The 18,362-nt window shown below is 45.6% G+C and overlaps 1 protein-coding gene across 1 annotated transcript in view; it reads left to right on the top strand.

Annotated features, from left to right (window-relative positions):
- Positions 1-18,362, top strand: part of ADGRA1 (adhesion G protein-coupled receptor A1) — a 391,892-nt gene that overhangs the window by 330,813 nt on the left and 42,717 nt on the right. The window contains exon 17 of the mRNA XM_066621619.1: positions 15,358-15,503. Within this exon, the coding sequence (XP_066477716.1) occupies positions 15,358-15,503 (146 nt within the window). The remainder of the gene's footprint in view (positions 1-15,357; positions 15,504-18,362) is intronic.

The following is an 18,362-nucleotide window of genomic DNA, read 5'->3' as shown; positions in this document are numbered from 1 at the left end:
AGAGCCTCTGTGGGCTGTATCAAGCCCACGCCATGCCTGCTGTAAAGGGTTGTTTGCCATTAAGAGTAAAAAAAAAGTCATGGGATAGTAATGGGATCACAGTTAGTCTGGCTACAGGCTTCTAGGGTTTCATTTGTTTGTTTTGAACTTTTTGAAGATGAATTCTAAGTTACTAGATTTAGCAACAGATCACAAGGCATAATGTTTGTAGGGTACATTTAGTAACCACATGGGTAGCCATGTTCTGTACTAGTTGCAGCTTCTGAATTGTCTTCAGAGGCAGCCCCACATAAAATGCATTACAGTAATCTAATCTAGATGTCATTAGGCTATGGGTCACCATGGCCAGGTTTGAGTGACCCACGTATGGTTGCAGCTGGTGAATCAACCAAAGCTGAGCAAAGGCTGTCCTAGCCACAGTCACCACCTGGGAATCCAGGATCAACTGCAGATCCAGGAGAACTCTCAAGTTGTGGACCTGCTTCTTCAGAGGGAATTCAACCCCACTCAGAGCAGGACAATAGTCCGATACCGAGTCGTGGACTTCTCTGGATTTAATTTTGCCCTATTCACCACATCCAGCCTGTGTGACCACATCCAGCTCCCAACTTCCACCAGACAACAACCCAGGATCTCAACTGCCCCCTCGGACTCAGGAGAGGAGAGAAAGAGATAGGTGTCATCAGCGTTCTGATGGCATCCTACACCAAACCTGTGCATGGCCTCTCCCAGTGTCTTCATGTAGATGTTAAACAGTATGGGGGATAGAATGAAACCTTGTGGCACCCCACACTGAAGAGGCCAGGATGACAAACAAGCATCCCCCAGCACCATCTTCTGGGATCTGCCAGCCAGGAAGGAGCAACCAGCCAGGAAACCATTGCAAAATGGTGCCTCCAAGCCCCAACTCAACCAACCAACCCATGGTCAATGGTGTCAAAGGCTGCTGAGAGGTCCAGCAAGTCACACACTTCCCCTGTCCATTCCCGAGTGCAGGATCCACCAAAGCAGCCAAGGCAGTCTCTATCCCGAACCCCAGCATGAAGCCAAACTGGAATGGATCCTGATAATCAGCTTCCTCTATGACCCTCTGAAGCTGGAACACTTTGCCCAAAAATGGAATATTTGAGACTGGCCGAAAGATGTTCAGATTAGTGGGATCCAGGAAGGGTTTCTTTAGGAGGGAGCAAACCACTGCCTACTTCAAGGTCGGAGTCAATACCCCCTTCCTCATAGATGAATTCACCATCTTCCCTGTCCACTTGGCCAGCCCTCTCTGGGCAGATCTAATTTGCCATGCTGGACAAGGGTCTAGCAGGCCTGAGAATGGCCTCACACTCCAGAGAATCCTGTCCACATCCTCAGGCTCTACGTTGGCTTCCCCCAACCTTTTAGGTTTGAGAGCTCCAGTTGCTTTTTTCATTTTTAATTACATACTGATATAATCAGCAGGGCAATGCTAATTCAGTATTATTTAATGCTATTGAATTAGTTATTAGTAGATTCGTGTAAACAAAAGAAGATTAAATGAACAAAAGCTTGTAGAAAAGTTGATTTCTAGAATCACTGACTCATTTGGGACTTCTGTCTGGTTTCAGAGAAAGATCTTATAAGTAGCTTTCAACTTAAGTAACTTTCCTCTGCTTTCAGGGGATGGAGTTTCATGCATAATCCCAAGTATCCGGATTGGACTCAATCTACATTGCCCCATTTTGAGCACTGCCACATACGGATATGTACATTTACATTGTATAGTTTCCTTATCCTGAGCTAGAAAGTGACCATTGGCATTTTTCAGTTCTGATCTAATGCTAAGATTTATATGACAGCCACATGTCTTTTTAAAAAGCAGTGATAAATATCACAGGTTCATCTACTTTGAGAAAGTAGTTCTTTGCATAAGAAATGCAAAGTCAGAGATTGGCCTAACATTGAATGACTATGGTCACAATCCTAACCAACTTTCTAGCACCGAGGTAAGGACAATGCAACTCCAAGATAAGGGAACAATCATACCCTTACCTTGAGGAGGCCTCCGTGACTGCCACCCAAGTACAGGATGCAGCACATGCCCCATTGGCACAGCTGTGTCATTGCAGGAAAGTTGGTAGGATTTGGTCCTATCTGTGGTAATCACTGTTTGGCAGGTTACCTTGAACATTGCAGGATGAGAACATTAGCATGCTTATGAAAAATGGGTTTCCCAAAATGGGTCATTAAACTTTCTATGGGTAACTGTGTCATGAAATGAATTGCCTGCAGTGGTTATGGATTGTCAAGGTACTGGATTCAAGAAGAATCATTGGGCAGAATGATAAGATTCTTGTTCCAAAGGAAATGTATGGCCCTGTGAACTCATGACAACCATGTATGTGTTTGTTTATTTATTTGCCAACTCTTGCTGACTTTAAACTGCTCTGCCACAGGCAAAGCTGGTTCTGTGACTGTTCATTGTTCATGCTGAACTGAACACAGATGAGGTTTTTGCATCCAGTCAGAACTTAAGCTTTATGAAGCAGTTGTGATCAAATGCCAAAAGTGGATCCTTGCTGAGTTTGGCATGTGCAGTTGGCAGTCGTGTGTGGCACATGGATGCCATGGGACCAGCCCAGCCCCCATATTTTTGGAAGAAAGGAAAGATGCGGAATCAGAATCTTTTCACAAGCTGACCAAATTGCAGGTGTCCTGGGAAATTGTGGAAGATTCTGATGAATCAGTGGTGTTCACATGCCCCTGCTGAACCTTTCTTGGCTATTTGGGGCCAAGAGCTTGTTGTTGCAGCTATGATTTGCATAGACTTCAATAAGGAAGTATATTACTTCTGTTCTGGCTGATTGATAGAGGCCAGCTAATTAGCATTGTTTGCCTTCTTGTACTGATATATATATATATATATATCAATTTTGATTGGGCAAGTCCTATGTCTGACCTGTGTTTATCGCATTTTGGAAAGTACTAGGCATGGTTTCAAGGTTGAACACCTGCAATACAGGGGCCCAGTTTGTTTAAATGTTTATGCCCTGTAGTTTTCCCCTAATATGTTTTCCTACTAATTAATGAAGGTATAAATGTTTTAATAGCTATAACTAGGTATAACAGCATATACAAGGGAACCCTGAGGCCATTATCAATGAGCATCAGTATAGCATCATCAATGAGCATCATCACGGAAGATGCTTCATACACACACGCCATAGGCCATAAGAGTCGCTCGTTGTGGATTTGGTGCTCCCTGGCAGCTGAAGGAGTGTACACATATTATCTGTTCTGTTTGCTTTCTTGAGATTGTTAACACTGCTTATGTGTTATCCATAGAAAGCATGTACTTTACCCATTGATGTTCTCATTGCTAGCAAACCTGCAAAGAGCCATTGCCTTTCGACAATACAGTAAGAAAATTCTTGCTGGAGTCCACCTGGAGTCCAATCTTGTTCAAAGACTATATAGCAACATTTTTGACCGAGTCAGATCTTTGGTCCATCTAGCTCAGTGTTGTCTATTTTTGCGGTGGCAGTTCTCCAGATTTTCAGACAGGGTCTTTTCTAGTCCTATCTGGATAAGCCAGGGGTTGAACTTAGGTCCGCCTGCAACCATACACTGAGCCATAGCACCATCCTGACTGGGCTAACTAGAGATTAATTTGGTATTATATTGTAGAGTGCTTTCCCATCAAACTACACTATGTGATTCTTGAAACTGGAGACGTCATGAATGAAAGCTGGCACTGAGTTCACGCAAAGTGTGTGTAGAGCGACTAAGATGATTACGGGGCTGGGGCACCTTCCTTATGAGGAAAGGCTATGGCGTTTGGGGCTCTTCAGCCTAGAAAAGAGAAGCCTGAGGGGGGACATGATTGAGACATACAAAATTATGCAGGGGATGGACAGAGTGGATAGGGAGATGCTCTTTACACTCTCACATAATACCAGAACCAGGGGACATCCACTAAAATTGAGTGTTGGGCGGGTTAGGACAGACAAAAGAAAATATTTCTCTACTCAGCGTGTGGTCGGTCTGTGGAACTCCTTGCCACAGGATGTGGTGATGGCGTCTAGCCTAGACGCCTTTAAAAGGGGATTGGACAAGTTTCTGGAGGAAAAATCCATTACGGGGTACAAGCCATGATGTGTATGCGCAACCTCCTGATTTTAGAAATGGGTTATGTCAGAATGCCAGCTGCAAGGGAGGGCACCAGGATGAGGTCTCTTGTTATCTGGTGTGCTCCCTGGGGCATTTGGTGGGCCGCTGTGAGATATAGGAAGCTGGACTAGATGGGTCTATGGCCTGATCCAGTGGGGCTGTTCTTATGTTCTTATGTTCTTATGTTAGTACCACTGATCTGCTGCCCCCTTATGATGGGATAGCATGCACCCCCTTGAGTGGTTCACAGGGGCAGGGTGTTCAGTCTCCACAATTCTTAGAAATTGGTTAATAAAACAAATAAATATAACTGTGAAAATATAAATAAGATTGTAACCTTTTTAGTGACATGTGATGGCCAGCCATAATTTTTTTTCTGGACCCAGTACAGATTGTGACATAGTGCCTCTCTCTCTTCTTTCCATGAAAGCTGTGTCTGTTTTGAAAAATTCTGAACTGGAAGGATCCAGAGCGATTGAGAAAGAGAGAAATTGACTAAAGGAAAGAAGTGCAGCTTAAGGTTCCCCAAGGGAGCATTACATGCCAGCATGTTATGTAGGTTTACACACATTTTTATTTGGGTAATCAATAATGAAACTAGTCATTACCATAGCAACTGCCACTTTCACATAGGCCTTAAGCTGTCTCCAAAGATAGTGAACAGATTTTAAAGGCGTACACAAATCCTCCACCCTCTCACAACTTCCTTTCAAAACACATGGTGCAATCCTAAACTGTTAAAATCAATAGAAGCTTTGCTGTTGACTTCAGCAGCTTGTAGCTTGCACTCACTTATCACATTTTCAGTTGAATAATGATACGTGTGATATATTCAGAGGATTCTGTCCACCAGTCCTAGTCCCTTGTACTGACCTGTCTGCAGTAACATATGCTAGAAAAAAGAAACTGAAAACCTATTCTAAGGGGAAAATATGATTTTTCTTTTTACTTTTGCGTACTATTTGTAAAAGAGCTCAACCTACTGAGACTTCCTTAGCTAATCCATGTATACACCAGTGTAAAAAGAATCATGCACCTTTAAGTCAGATTATAAATATGAACTCTGCTAACTGGGCAAAGAGGCACCTTTTCAAGTGTTGCTTCTCTTATATTCAGCATGGGGAGAGTAACTATCCCTCTTAAACCCAGCACAATGTTGTTGTCATTGTCGTCCCCACTGGCTGTTTGCATCTTTTTAGATTGTGAGCCCTTTCGAGACAAGTAGCCATTTAGTTATTTGATTTTCTCTGTAAACCACTTCATTTTTTTTTCGGTTGAAAAGCAGTATCTAAATAATAATAATAATAATAATAATAATAATAATAATAATAATAATAATAATAATAATAATAATAATAAATATCTTTTCCCTGATTGAAAGTCCAAAGATCTGCTCTTGTCCCTGTGTGTTCTGTATCCAATATATCCTGAATCTGAAATGAGGAAAAGGCAACCAGCACAGGCACTGAAACAGACAGAAGGTCTAAAAATGGAGACCTGATTAAAATGAATCCTGCAGAGATTAGCTTTTCTTTTTTGCCCCTTTACAAGTTCTGGAGCTGTTATTGAAAGCAATTTCCTTTCAGGGCTGAGTCCTGGGATTGAGCCCTGGACTCCCCACCCAACACTCATTAAAAAACAACCTGTTATACTGAATAACACCTTGGAGAAACCTCAGCTGAACCCTTGTTACTAACCTGCAAGTTTTCTATGTGCAGAGACCTTCTACTTTTGGGGAGGATCACTTCAAAATGTAGTCCCCCTCAATAGCAGTGTAAAATGGAGCAGTCTGGCAGAAGCATAACGACCTGATTTTCCATGTTGCTTAAACTGACCCTCAGAGAGCATTTATTAGGCAGCAAGAGTCCAAACCGGAAAATAAAGGTATACATTGTAGGGCTTTTGTACCTGGCACCTTTCAGTTCAGACATCTGCAGCATTAATGTGTTCTGCCTTTTGTGTTTTATTATCTACTTTTTTTTTTTTAAACTCCCCCTGAATCACTGGTGAACCTATCTTGAGTTGACACAGCAGTGACTCACCCCGTTCAGTAACAGATCATTGGCAGGGTGCAGGAGGTTTGCTTATTCTGCTAATGTGGAAGATTATTTTTTAGACCATGTCTTATTATTTAAAGTCCCATAGGAATTGTGCAATGGCATAAAACACTTGCCAGAACAATCAGAGTACCCAGCCACCACCCATTCTGCACCAGGTTAAAAACAGACTTACCTGGTAAACCATTGATTTCTGTATGTAGCAGAATGGGCACAAACCTCTTAAGACTTTTTGATGATTGTTGAATATGGTGCCACTATCTCAAGCATCCATCCTTTTTGTTCCTAGGTAAACTTTTGCTCATCTTGGAAGTGATACAGTGCAGACATTGCAGGAGACCTGCTGGTTAAATCAATTTCAACTTAGCTCTGCCCAGTTAATTCCCATGGATTTTTTCCATGAAGAACTTGAAAATACTGTGGTACTGAGTATTTGCAATTAACTTATGCTTAGCAAAATTGATGTGAAATTGGCCTTTGGATGAAATGGCTAATATGATTAAAGGTGTATTTTGAAGATTGCATTTTAGCTTTTGGATTGCTGTTTTAGTTGCCTGTACTTATAAAATTCTATTAAATTTGAACCATTTTCATGAATTGTCTTAAGAACTTGGAAGTGGAGGGGTAGGGTATAAATTTTAAAACATAAGGTAAAAATTTTAGAGCAGACTGTCTCAATAAATGTGTCTGCTTTAAGTGCTAAAGCTGGAACACACAGAGATGATCTGGGCACCATCCAATGAACACTCGAGACAACACACATGGGAGAAAGGGCCACTTTATTAGCATTTTAATACCGAAAAGGAGGCTGAGGCCTGCAGTTGCAGGGGCAGCGAAACCCCTGCATGGTGTGGAGGTGGGACCACTGGGCGGCCCCAGAACCAACTCTATTCCCCAGGCAGGATGTGCACCCGACTCCAAGCTGCGCCCCATTCTTGCGCAACACAGCTCATCCAGGTCTGTCCCATAAGGGGAAGGCAGCCGGACCGCAGACTGTGCCGCCTCGAGCCGCTGAGCCTCTGAGGAGGACCCCTGTGGTCCTGGCCAGGGCCCCAGTCAATGTCCTCATGCCGCTGAGCCCCTGAGGACTGCTATTGGGTTCTGCCCTGCCTATGCTGTCTGAAGGTGCACTCCAAAGTCCCAAGAATTTGGGACCACCTGCCACAAGGAGGGGTCAGCCTAGTGCTTGATCCCCCCCCGCTCCCAAACAGGGGGAGAAGCGCCTTAAGGCCATCCTGCAGGTCTCTCAGAAAGTTGTCCACCCCCTGCTCAGACAAGTGCCCCCATCTCCTCTGTAGAGAGCAGGCATCGAGAAGGCAATGGCTGGATGCACAATGACCCGTCCACCGGTCCGTGCCACAAACTGGCCAATCTCTTTGGCAATCTTCCTCCTCATCCTCTCCACCTTAGCACAGCGGCTGGCACCACGCCACACCCACCGCTGTAGGAAGTCCAACCAGACCACTAAGATGCCGGGCAGCCAACCCTGAAGGGTGGCGAGCTCCTTGCCTGCTCTGGGCCTGAGCGGCAGCCCGGATATCCCACACAGTTCATTTTCACACAGGTGGATCACCAATATGTCAGGCGACAAATTCTCCTTCAATTACTCCGCCGTTGCGGGCAGTAGCTGGCACCACCGCATCCCCCGCTTTACCAGCCAGCCAACTTGCATGGCGGGGCCAAGCCCAAGCTGTGTTCCAAATTGCCTCGCAGCTGCCTACTTGCGGGCCCAAACCACCAGACCCCGGGCTGCTCCTTGTCAGGCGCACAGTCTAAGTTGCCTGGGTTTTTTTTGGGGGGGGGGGGAGGCAGCAGCCACAGCCACCCACGCAAGCCAGTAAGGTGCTCCCTGTTAGGCCACCCTGGGGGGGCTGAATTGGGCTGGGGGTAGTGCACTCCTACAGGCCGGTGCAAGATGGGAGCAGGGCCCGGCGGCCACATGCCCAAGCGCCGCACTCCACACAGTGGCTGCCCGCCCGGAGTGCTGACCCTCCAGAGGGCGGGTAAGGGCTGAAGCAAACCCGCATGCCCCCTCCAACATGCCGAGCTGCCCACAGCGGCCCCCTCCCCAAGCCCCGCCGAAGGGGATGGTGTATTGGAATCTCAGAAGATTTGGCGAGGAGGTAGATGTGTTGTCAGCAGTGGCCCCTTTAAGGGTAAGGCCTGGGCAACCAGCAGTGTGCTGCACAGCTGCAGCCACTTTAAGGCAATAGGGCCCCCAGGCATAAAAACACCTGATGAAGGAAGAGTTTGGTGTGGGTAGCAGAATGGGGGGGGGGCCGCAGTGCGGCTGAGCCACCACGCTGCCAGAAGGAAACAGGATGGGGGGCACAGGCTCCTGGGCAGCGAGCGCTGCCCTGCAAGCCTGGTGAATGCCCGCCCCCAAAGCGCCAAGACACGCACCACAGCTGTCCACCCCAAAGACCCGCCCCCAGAAGGGGGTGGGGAGGGGCGACACGTGCGCCCCGCGGCGGTAGCCACAGCATGGGCTGAGCCTGGCTGCCGCATGCCACAGCCACCACTCCCTGAGTAAGGGGGGATGGAATGCACGCTTGGGCGGCAACTGCCGCAATGCGAGCCACACCCGGTGGCCCCCCTGTCCACTGCCCACCCGCCACCACCTCCCCCAGTGGAAGCAAGGGGGAGCAGAGTGCACACCAGGGCAGCGACCGCCGCCATGCGAGCCAGGCCCGGAGGCCGCCCGCCTGCCTGTCCGCCCCCCCAGAGGAAGGGGGGATCGCGTGGGCATCTGGAGTGCCTCGCAGGGGAAGGGGCTCGTGTGTTCCGGCCAGGCCATACAAACTCCGATCTCCCTGCTTGTAATTGGGCGATCGGGAATCCCATTGGATCAAATCATAGTTCAACTATTCTTTCCCACAGTAGCTGACCAGATTGCTTCCAGGTAGCCACAAGCAAGGGCAGGGAGGCAACAGCCCTCTGCTCAATTTGCCCCCAGCATATTGCCTACAAACCAAGAAACTGTTTAGTATCATGGCTAATCGCTGTTGATTGCATCCTCCATGATTTGTTCAGTTCCCTTTCAGTTCACATCTTGTGGCAATGAATTCCATTTAGTCAATGAATTCCAAGTACCTATCTGCTGTTTACGATCTCTCTTGATGGTGTGCATTCATCCCTGCAACTAAAGCTGCCCTTTGAAAGCATGACCCAAAGGCTTAGCGAAAAGCCAGTGCTACATCAATGGAAAATGTATTTTGTTGTGCCATCTTATTAGAATTCTTGTTAGTTCTAATGGATATTGTACCTGATATCTGTTAATATGAGAATGTAGTATTTGTCCTAAGCATCAACTTCCTGCTTCAGTGATTTAATATAAGAATAATCCTGCAAAACTCACCCAGAAATTGACAGGGCCGCATCACCGTCTGGGCCCTTAATATAGTGTTCAAATCTTTCCTAGTTGAAGTGCTGCTCATTATTCCGTTCCCTTGCTGTTGAAAGCTGTACATCAACTAGATCTAGACAGTATTAGCTACAGAATTGGTAATGTCTGCCAGTTTATAGTACAGATTGAGTCTCATTATTCGAGAGGGTTCCAAGAACTCACATGGATGGCAAAAAATGCACTAAAGCAATTCAATTTAAAAAACAAAGTTTCTTTGCTCTGGTGATTTAGAAACAGCCTTGCTGACCTTTGTAATGCTCACAGGGTCAATCAGTCTAGGAGCTTAGGCCTCACTAGGAGCAGCAATCCCTCCCTTCATCAGGAGCCCCAGCCGGGGGGGGGGGGGAAAGAATGGAGAAGGCGATATTTGCTGCCATTTAGCCTTCTTTCATGTGCTGGGGGGGGGGGGGAGAGGAGTGAAGCCTGCAGAGAGAATGACTGATGAATTTGACAACAGAGAGCTGCCCTCTCTGGCATTATTAAACAACTGTTTTCCTTGAATTTAAAGGGCCCTTCTCATCAGCTTTGAGATAGAAAAATCTGTGGATACTTGGGCTATACCTGTAATCACTTGTATGATGTCTCTCTGCAACAGTAAAAAGCAGTTTTTTAAACTGTGATTTGAAAGGGGTGCATTTTTCCCCTTCTCCGGGGATCAGCACATTCCTTCTCATTTGCACGGGCTATTCGTGTTGAGTAAAATCCATGTATAAAAAATCCGCGTATAACAAGGCTGGACCTGTACCTCTTACCTCAAGAGGTAACCTCTTACCTCAAGCAACAGCTTCAGTGGAAATTGTGCCTTCCCCCTGTTTAGCATGTTAAGCTCAGTGAAAACAAAAACCAAATACTTCGGTCCATTATAGGTACTTTGACAGTCCAATCCTAACTAAATTCCCCCTCTGATGCAGTAGTGCTGGCACGGCCTATGCTGCATCCTGTGTGGGAATTTTGGTTGCTAAAGATCTTCTTGAGGTAAGGGAACATTTGTTCCTGTGCGCCGAGATAACCCCAGTAGCTGCTATGGGTCAACGCAGTCCTGCGACAGCAGTATCACTGGTAGAAATCTGAGTTTTCATGTTGGCAGATCAGGTCCCAAAAGAGGGATAGGGTATCGTGTGTCCTGGTGCCACTGATCCCACCCCCTCTCCCAGGCCCAATCTACCACCCTTTGCCCCTGTTGCTGCCCTTCCCCCTTCCCTACTCCAGTCTTAAGTTTTTCCAAAATACCCGCTTCACAAATTGGGAAGAAACTGACCACTTGTTTAGCAGAGTAAAGATCCCCGTGCATTTTTGATGGGCAATCATCTGTATTCTTCAAATACCTGATTTATACCAATGTACCACTCAGTGGCATCACTAGGATTTGCTGGCGAGAGGCCAGCATGTCACCCGTATGATAACAATAATATTAACTAGGTACTTATATACTGCCTTTCTGGTCATTGGATTACTCCTTTGACTTTATTCAAGGCGGTTTACATAGGCAGGCGTTTCTAAATCCGTCAAGGGGATTTTTACAAACATAGAGGTTCTCTCTTTCAAGAACCACACAACATTTCAGATGGATCTTCCGGGTCTGGTCTCACTTCTGGCCTTCAGTTGCCTCCCACGCAGGCTGACAAGCAGCTCCTTCCTCTCTCACATGGAAGCCAGCCAAGATGTTTCTTCGCTCACACCAAAGAGCAGATGGAATAACTCAGCTCGGCTTGTCAGCTGCTTCAAGGTCTCGCCGTTCAGGGAGCTGCCAGTGGCCTCGAACCGGCGACCTTCCGATGTTATCTTCGGGCTAACGGAGGCTCTACCCTCTAGACCAGACCTCCTGTCCTGATGAACCTCTTCCTATGCAGTGGGCAGGGCAAGGTTCAGGCAGCGGGCACACGAATGTACCATTGCCACGCCCTTGTTCTGTTTTTGGCTACAACTATTGATAGAGTAGAGATATTTCAGTGGTGTTTGTTTCATTGCATTCTGCATGAAATTACACATTGATTGTTATATAACATGATGGTATTATTTGAAAATACCAAGATTTTAAACATTTTGGCCAGTAGTTATGTTATTCCCCCCCCCCGCGCGCATCACTTGGTGTGCCCTGTACCTCTCACCCCCCCCCCAGCAACACCGCTGGTACCACTTCCTAAAACCAGACTTATTTTGACCTACACATAAACTCATTTCATATTATCTGTTGAAGGCTTTGCAAATAGAAAAAAACACTACAGTTTAACTAAAATTCCAATTTTAGTATCAATAGTAATAAATGGCAGGCATTACAATTCTGCAGTTGTTGAGCTCTTGAAATTGTTGATGGTATACTTGAAATATGATCCTGTTTGCATAAAGGTTAATACAGTTATAGCAAGAGGCCTGCGCTGTATCCAGCATAAGATAGGAACCCAAAGTTGCTCAGCCAGAGGTAAGGAGAAACTCTTACTCCCGGATAAGCCACCACAGCCCCAATAGGTCTCCTTGGACTTGCACCACCTACAGAGGTGGAATAAGTCCAAGGAGAGCAGAGCAGCTTGATGCCACTCCACGCTGTGACAGAAAAGTGTATACTGATGAGCAAGTAACATCTGAACAAGGAAAGTTCCTGCTTGTAGCCATGCTGCTAGGCCCGAGTACAAGGCCCCAGCTGTAACCAACTTCTAATTCGTGCATACCAGGTCTGGGAGAACTGTGGAGGAGGCCGCTTCACAGGGCCCTCAGATACCATACCAAACTACCAAGTTGGCTCCAAGGCCAACTTGATTAACAACAAGGTACAGCTGTGAACTTCTCAGGTTGGGAACTTCTTACTTACCATGAGTAAGAAAGCCACCCCTAGAATGTTCGGCTGAAACCGAGTTCTGATTGGTGGGTGGGTCAGGAGACCTATAAAGGTGAAGGAAAAGACTTTTCCTTTGTTCTAGCTTTGCCTCTGGCTAAGGGGGTCTGAGCTTTGACTTTCTGACCTTGACTGCCGCAAGGATGGGTTAGACTGGACTTTGGAAACCTAAGACTTTGGTGAGTGATAGTTAGAGTTAGGAGTTATCTCTTTATTGTTTTATTAGTGCTGTGTATTGTATTGTACTGATATGTTCTATCCTAAATTCTGAAACCTTTGACTGGTGCAGTGCTGTCTGTATAACTATTCTTAAATCTATATTCAATAAATCCTATCTATTACAACTGAATGGATTATTTGGACTGGTGAAGCAAAGGGGACTGGTTGTGGGAGTTAATCCAGTGTGACTGGGTGGAACCTGAAGACCCAGTACAAGGAGCCTGCTCCTGGTTTCAAGCCGAGTCCAAGGGAGCTCAGGCTGGAGCAAGGTTCAGGGGAGGGTTCCCCAAATTTGGCCTGGCTACCAGGATTGGAAGCTCTTACGGAGCAATTGGTAACTGAAATTGGAAAAGACCTGAGGGGTGTTAGGTGGTTATATGGGTTTATGGCCACTTGATTACCCTAAAGGCAATAAACTGATTACACGGCCCTTAAGGGAGGGTCATCTTGGATGTCACATGCGCTGCTTGTAGAACGGGATTGGGATCTGGCATAACAGTCGGGTCCCAGCCCTACCTCCTGTTCCCTGCCTGCCCGTTCCCTGGACCGCCATCTGGCTACCCTCCCACTGCTCTGAAACACCTCCCTCCCGCCTCCTCCCCGCCCTTTCCCAGAACCCTACATTGGCTGAGCTCAGCCAATGCAACCTATGTAGGGCAAGCCGCCACGGAGGCTGGATGCAGCCTCTGTGCTCCAGTGCACCTCTGTGCGCTGGCGCAGCTTGCTCCTGAGGAGGCACAAATGTGCTTTATGGCACGTTTGTGACCTTCCTGGGCCGGCACAAGGGACTTGTGCTGACCCAAGGATACTTTAGAATTGCCCCCTTATTTATCGTTGTAACCTCTGCAATTTATTCTTGTGTAACACAGAATGTGGTATAGAAGTTCTAGGAATGATCATGATTGCCATTCTCATCATTCAGGAAACTGGGACCTCACCAGAATATATGCCCACAGAATTTAGGATTTAAGAGCAGCAAATTTCTTTAAACTGCAAATCTAAGCATGTTTCTATGGGCATAATTCCCATTAGCAACAGTTGGAGTTACCTCTGAGTAAATATGAATAGGATTGCGCTGAACAACACATAATAATGTTTTATCAATAACAATAACCAGGGAGACACTTGAAATTAACACATTTCCTGAAACACATGGGCACTGCCAAAATCAGCAGCTATGTGCCTTATTTTTTTCCTTCCGTTGTAACGGTTACTGCAATTAAAATTCTGTTGTACTACCACAGCATTGTACGTTTCCCTGCCAGCAGCAGGCAATGATATGAAGCGGGGATGAGAACATACAACATGGTGTTATGGACTTTGTACTTAGGACGTGAGTGAGGCAACTTTTTGGGAAACGACCACATATTTGGGGTAGCATGTCATTCCAGTCTTAATACTCCCAATTTTAGAATGAACTCTCCCAACAGATTCATATAGCTATTAAATAACATAGTGGACCAGATGGAACCCTGAAGCACCTCATCCACCAACGACCATGGTGCCAAAAAAGACAACAAGTTACAGGATTATACCATGATACTTTCTTGGACCTGACAGCCAGGAAAGACTCTAAGCACTGCAGAACACTGCCGCCGCCGCCCCTCCCCGGCCCAGCCAAATGTCCCAGAAGGATACCACTGGGTCACTGATATGGAATTCCACGGACTATTTTAAAATAAAACATTAATGTAAATACAAAACCATTGTATTTTTATTGCTGTTTTTTAAGCACATCATGGTGAGAGTGGGGGAAAAATATGCAATAAACTGAGTTGTATATGTACCTTTTCAGGCTGTAGGCCACTCTTGTGTGGGTCTGAGAAAGATTAAGGATGTGCCATTACAATCTCTATGCCAGGCTAAATTGATTGTTAATAGTATACTGCTACAGAAGGAGGTTGCCTTTTCATTGACCCTATACATTTAAGTTCTGTTACATGCAGCATAATTAGCAAAACAGTAGCAGGTCCATTATCCATTTGCCAGCAAAGCTTAGTGAATCAATTCAAGTTGAAATCTAGAAGCTTAAATTTAGACATGAACTGCAGCTATGAAGGGGAAAAGTTTTCACTATCATGTATTGATTGGATCTAAAACCCACTATCTACCACAAATGGTTGATTCCTTTATCATGAGTATATCCTATGGTTTTCTGTATCCACCCAACCCAATAATCACATGTGGATTGAGACATGGCTGTAGGAAGGGCATGATTTATTCCCAACCCTAAATAGAACTTCTGGAAACTGGAAGCACAAGTACCTGTGTAGATTCATGTTAGGCCGCAACCCTACACACACACCTGGGAATAAGTCCCATTGAACACACTGGGATTTAATTTGGTGCAAACATGCATGGGATGGCACTGTAATTCTTCATACCCTTGCAATCCAAACAGTTTGAGTGAAGGTTAATTCTTTTATGTTTGTAACTCAAAAGCTTATAACTTGCTGTACTCTAATTTAAGAAGGATAAAAAAGATAACGATAGCAAGCTCTTAAGCCTAAGAAAGCTTAGAGATTTTGTGTGCTCTGTTTTTTTTTATTTTCTTTCTTTCTTTTTTTTAAAATACTGCTTGTTTTCTCAGATATTTGTCTTTATTAGCACCAAGTCAGAGAAGGCACCTGCTTTTAATTCATTTTAATTTCCTTGCACTAATTTTACTAACCTCCATTCTTGTTCATTGTCCCCATTTATTCTAGGTTGGAATAGTATTGCATTATTCTACTCTCTCTACTATGTTGTGGATTGGAGTGACTGCAAGGAATATTTATAAGCAAGTCACAAAAAAGCCTCAAACCTCCCAAAACAGTGACCAGCCTTCTTATCCAAAACAGCCATTGCTCAGGTAAGGATGATAATTTGTATGATTTCTGGGTTGTTTTTGTGCAATTAAACTTGAATATCCTTCATTTCAGATCAGAGTTAAAATATAACCATTCCTGTGTTTCTGGAGATTATGGATATATTTTCAAATCTGAGTAAGTTTCTTTTCAGAAGTCACACAAAAATTGTCAGGGAAGGGCAACGGAAAAAGGTAGCCTGACTGAAAGTTGTAGTGCCTAGTGGTTAATGGTCACACATGCCTTCCTGCTGCCTGCCTGGATCAGCAGCTGTATGGGGAGAGAACCTGGTTGTTTTTTATCCTCCAATGCCTCCATCCCAGACAACAGAGACCAGGCAGACTGGGAAAACCCCCTCCCAAGATGGCACTGAACCCCAGGGGTTCTTATTAAACAGCAAAACCACAGTAGTGTCTGTGAGAGGTCAGACATGACAACTCACTGAATTTCCTGTGAATATGGACTAGCAAGCAAAGATGTAACTAGCTTATTAAAAATTCAAATTAAGCCATTTCTGCCCAGCGTTGCATATATGCAACAGGGACCAAATGTCTACATCTGTGGGTTAGACAAAAATGGGTTTAAAAAAATTAAACAAAAGGTGGCATAGAAAAAAAGTACAAGCGGGCTGGTGGAAATGCCTGAATTGTGGCTGCAGGGACATAGCGCAAATTGTTGGCATCCTTTAGTCTCGGAAGACTATGGTATCGCGCTCTGAATGGTGGCTCTGGAACAGTGTCCTCTCCAGTACGCAAAGCCTGGGTAAAGTAGGTATGGAGGATAGGCTGTTACCCATGCAGCAAATCCCCCCTCTCCACATCACTGAAATTGTCCAATGGAAAGGCAGAGGCCAATACGGTTGGTTCCAGCGGCGTCGCAGGAGTTGCCAGAACATGACTGTGTTCAGCCATGAACTGCCTCAGGGACTCCGGCTCCGGATTTTGCTTCGAGGTTGACTCCTGAAGCCTTTTCCAAAACTGGATGTAGCCACAAGGCAGTGGAGGTTTGGGATCAGAGTTTTCCTTCTCTCAGATGAGCTGCCTTCCCAGGCTGACGAGTCCCATCTACCCGGTGGCTGTTCAGTCGCCTCTTACGACAAGTACAGCCAAACTGAGGGCCTATTCTTATCCCCAGCCCCCAGGGGAGCTGGGGCATAGCGCAAAAGCTTGATGAAAAGGATGCAATAATCAGAAGCACCCAGGAGATGGAACTGGACTGCTACTGAAGAACAAAGCCCAAAGTGCCTTCCCCAAATGTATTACATCTGAAGCCAATGTTTACAGCTTGGCTTTGAGGAAAAGAGCAAACAAAGCAAAAAGAATTTCTGGACACATCTGGCTATGGCTCACAAATCACATTTTCCTAGGAATCCTTGCTTCCTACACTTACTAGAGAGCAAGTAGACATCTTCTGGATTCCAGCATTGGATTCCCAAAAGATAGGCAAGAATACACAGAACATCCTAGTGCTTGGACTTAATAAGGTGGGTTTGATGATATCATCAAGTTACAGGGTTAACTCTGATCCCAAACCTCCACTGCCTTGTGGCTACACCCAGTTATGGAAAAGGCTTCAGGAGTCAACCTCGAGGCAAAATCCGGAGCCGGAGTCCCTGAGGCAGTTCATGGCTGAACACAGTCACATTCTGGCAACTCCTGCAACGCCGCTGGAACCAACCGTATTGGCTTCTGCCTTTCCATTGGATCATTTCAGCGATGTGGAGGGGGGGATTTTCTGCATGGGTAACAGTCTATCCTCCATATCTGCTTTACCCAGGCTTCGCGCACTGCAGAGGACACTCTGTTCCAGAACACTATTCAGAGTGCGATACCATAGTCTTCCGAGACTGAAGAATGCCAACAAGAAGACAGGGTTAAAGGAGAGAAAGTCACCTGGCCACTCCATCACACCCCCTTTACCTAAACAGACTGGTTTGCTGCCCATAGATAGTATGTTTAAAATCACATTCATTGAAAAGACAAGAAAGAATGCAGTTCAGAAAGAGACATATTTTATGTGTTTGTGTGTGTGTTTGGGACTAAAGGATGTAAAAAAATTCACGCATTTTGGTGTGGTAACTAAGGGTGCAATCCTAACCCCTTATGTCAGGGCTTTCCAGCAGTGACATAAGGGCAATGCAGCTCTGAGGTAAGGAAACAAACATTCCCTTACTTTGAGGAGGCCTCTGTGAGTGACACCCAACTGCAGGATGCAGCACATGTCCCATTGGAACCACTATGCCAGTGCCGGAAAGCACTGATTTAAGGGGTTAGGATTGCACCCTAAATCACTGAAGCTACTGACCTTCTAGCCTGTGCCAGAATGTAACTAACAAGACATATTATTCAGCAGTGGAAACTAATACTTTTAGATCAACCTGCAGTGTAAATAATAAATCATGCAGTGGCAGGAATGTGTTGGTGGGTTTTGATAGATTTCTTTCAGCAGGAAATATTCACATTTCTTTTCTTGACAAAACATTTCCATGTACCTGTTGTGCATTACCATGGGAGAGTAGCAGGCAATCTAATCATTTGTGAAAATTACAGCTCAGTCCTACTAGGCTACTTGCTGGTTGTAGGGATAAACTGGTAGGGATAGGTTGGCAATAAGGCACTTGAAGAACATATTCTGAGAGCATACAGAGTGTGTTGCAGGAGTGCCAACAGGGAGGCTGGAGCATCCTCACATGCTTCAGTACAAGTAGAAGGCCTGCCAAAAAACTTAGGATGGTGGAGGAGGCAGGATGGGGCAAAGGGTTGGCAGACTGGGTTCACAAAGGGGGCAGGTTTGGCAGCAGTGGTAGGCACTGAATCCTAACCCCCTTCATGGGCCCAATCCACCTTCATAGGTCAACGTGGACT

Source organism: Tiliqua scincoides, chromosome 3, assembly GCF_035046505.1.
Source record: "Tiliqua scincoides isolate rTilSci1 chromosome 3, rTilSci1.hap2, whole genome shotgun sequence".
In the NCBI taxonomy this organism is placed as follows: Eukaryota; Metazoa; Chordata; class Lepidosauria; order Squamata; family Scincidae; genus Tiliqua; species Tiliqua scincoides.
The sequence above is the reverse complement of the archived record's forward strand: the minus strand, read 5'-3'. Positions and strand labels throughout refer to the sequence as shown.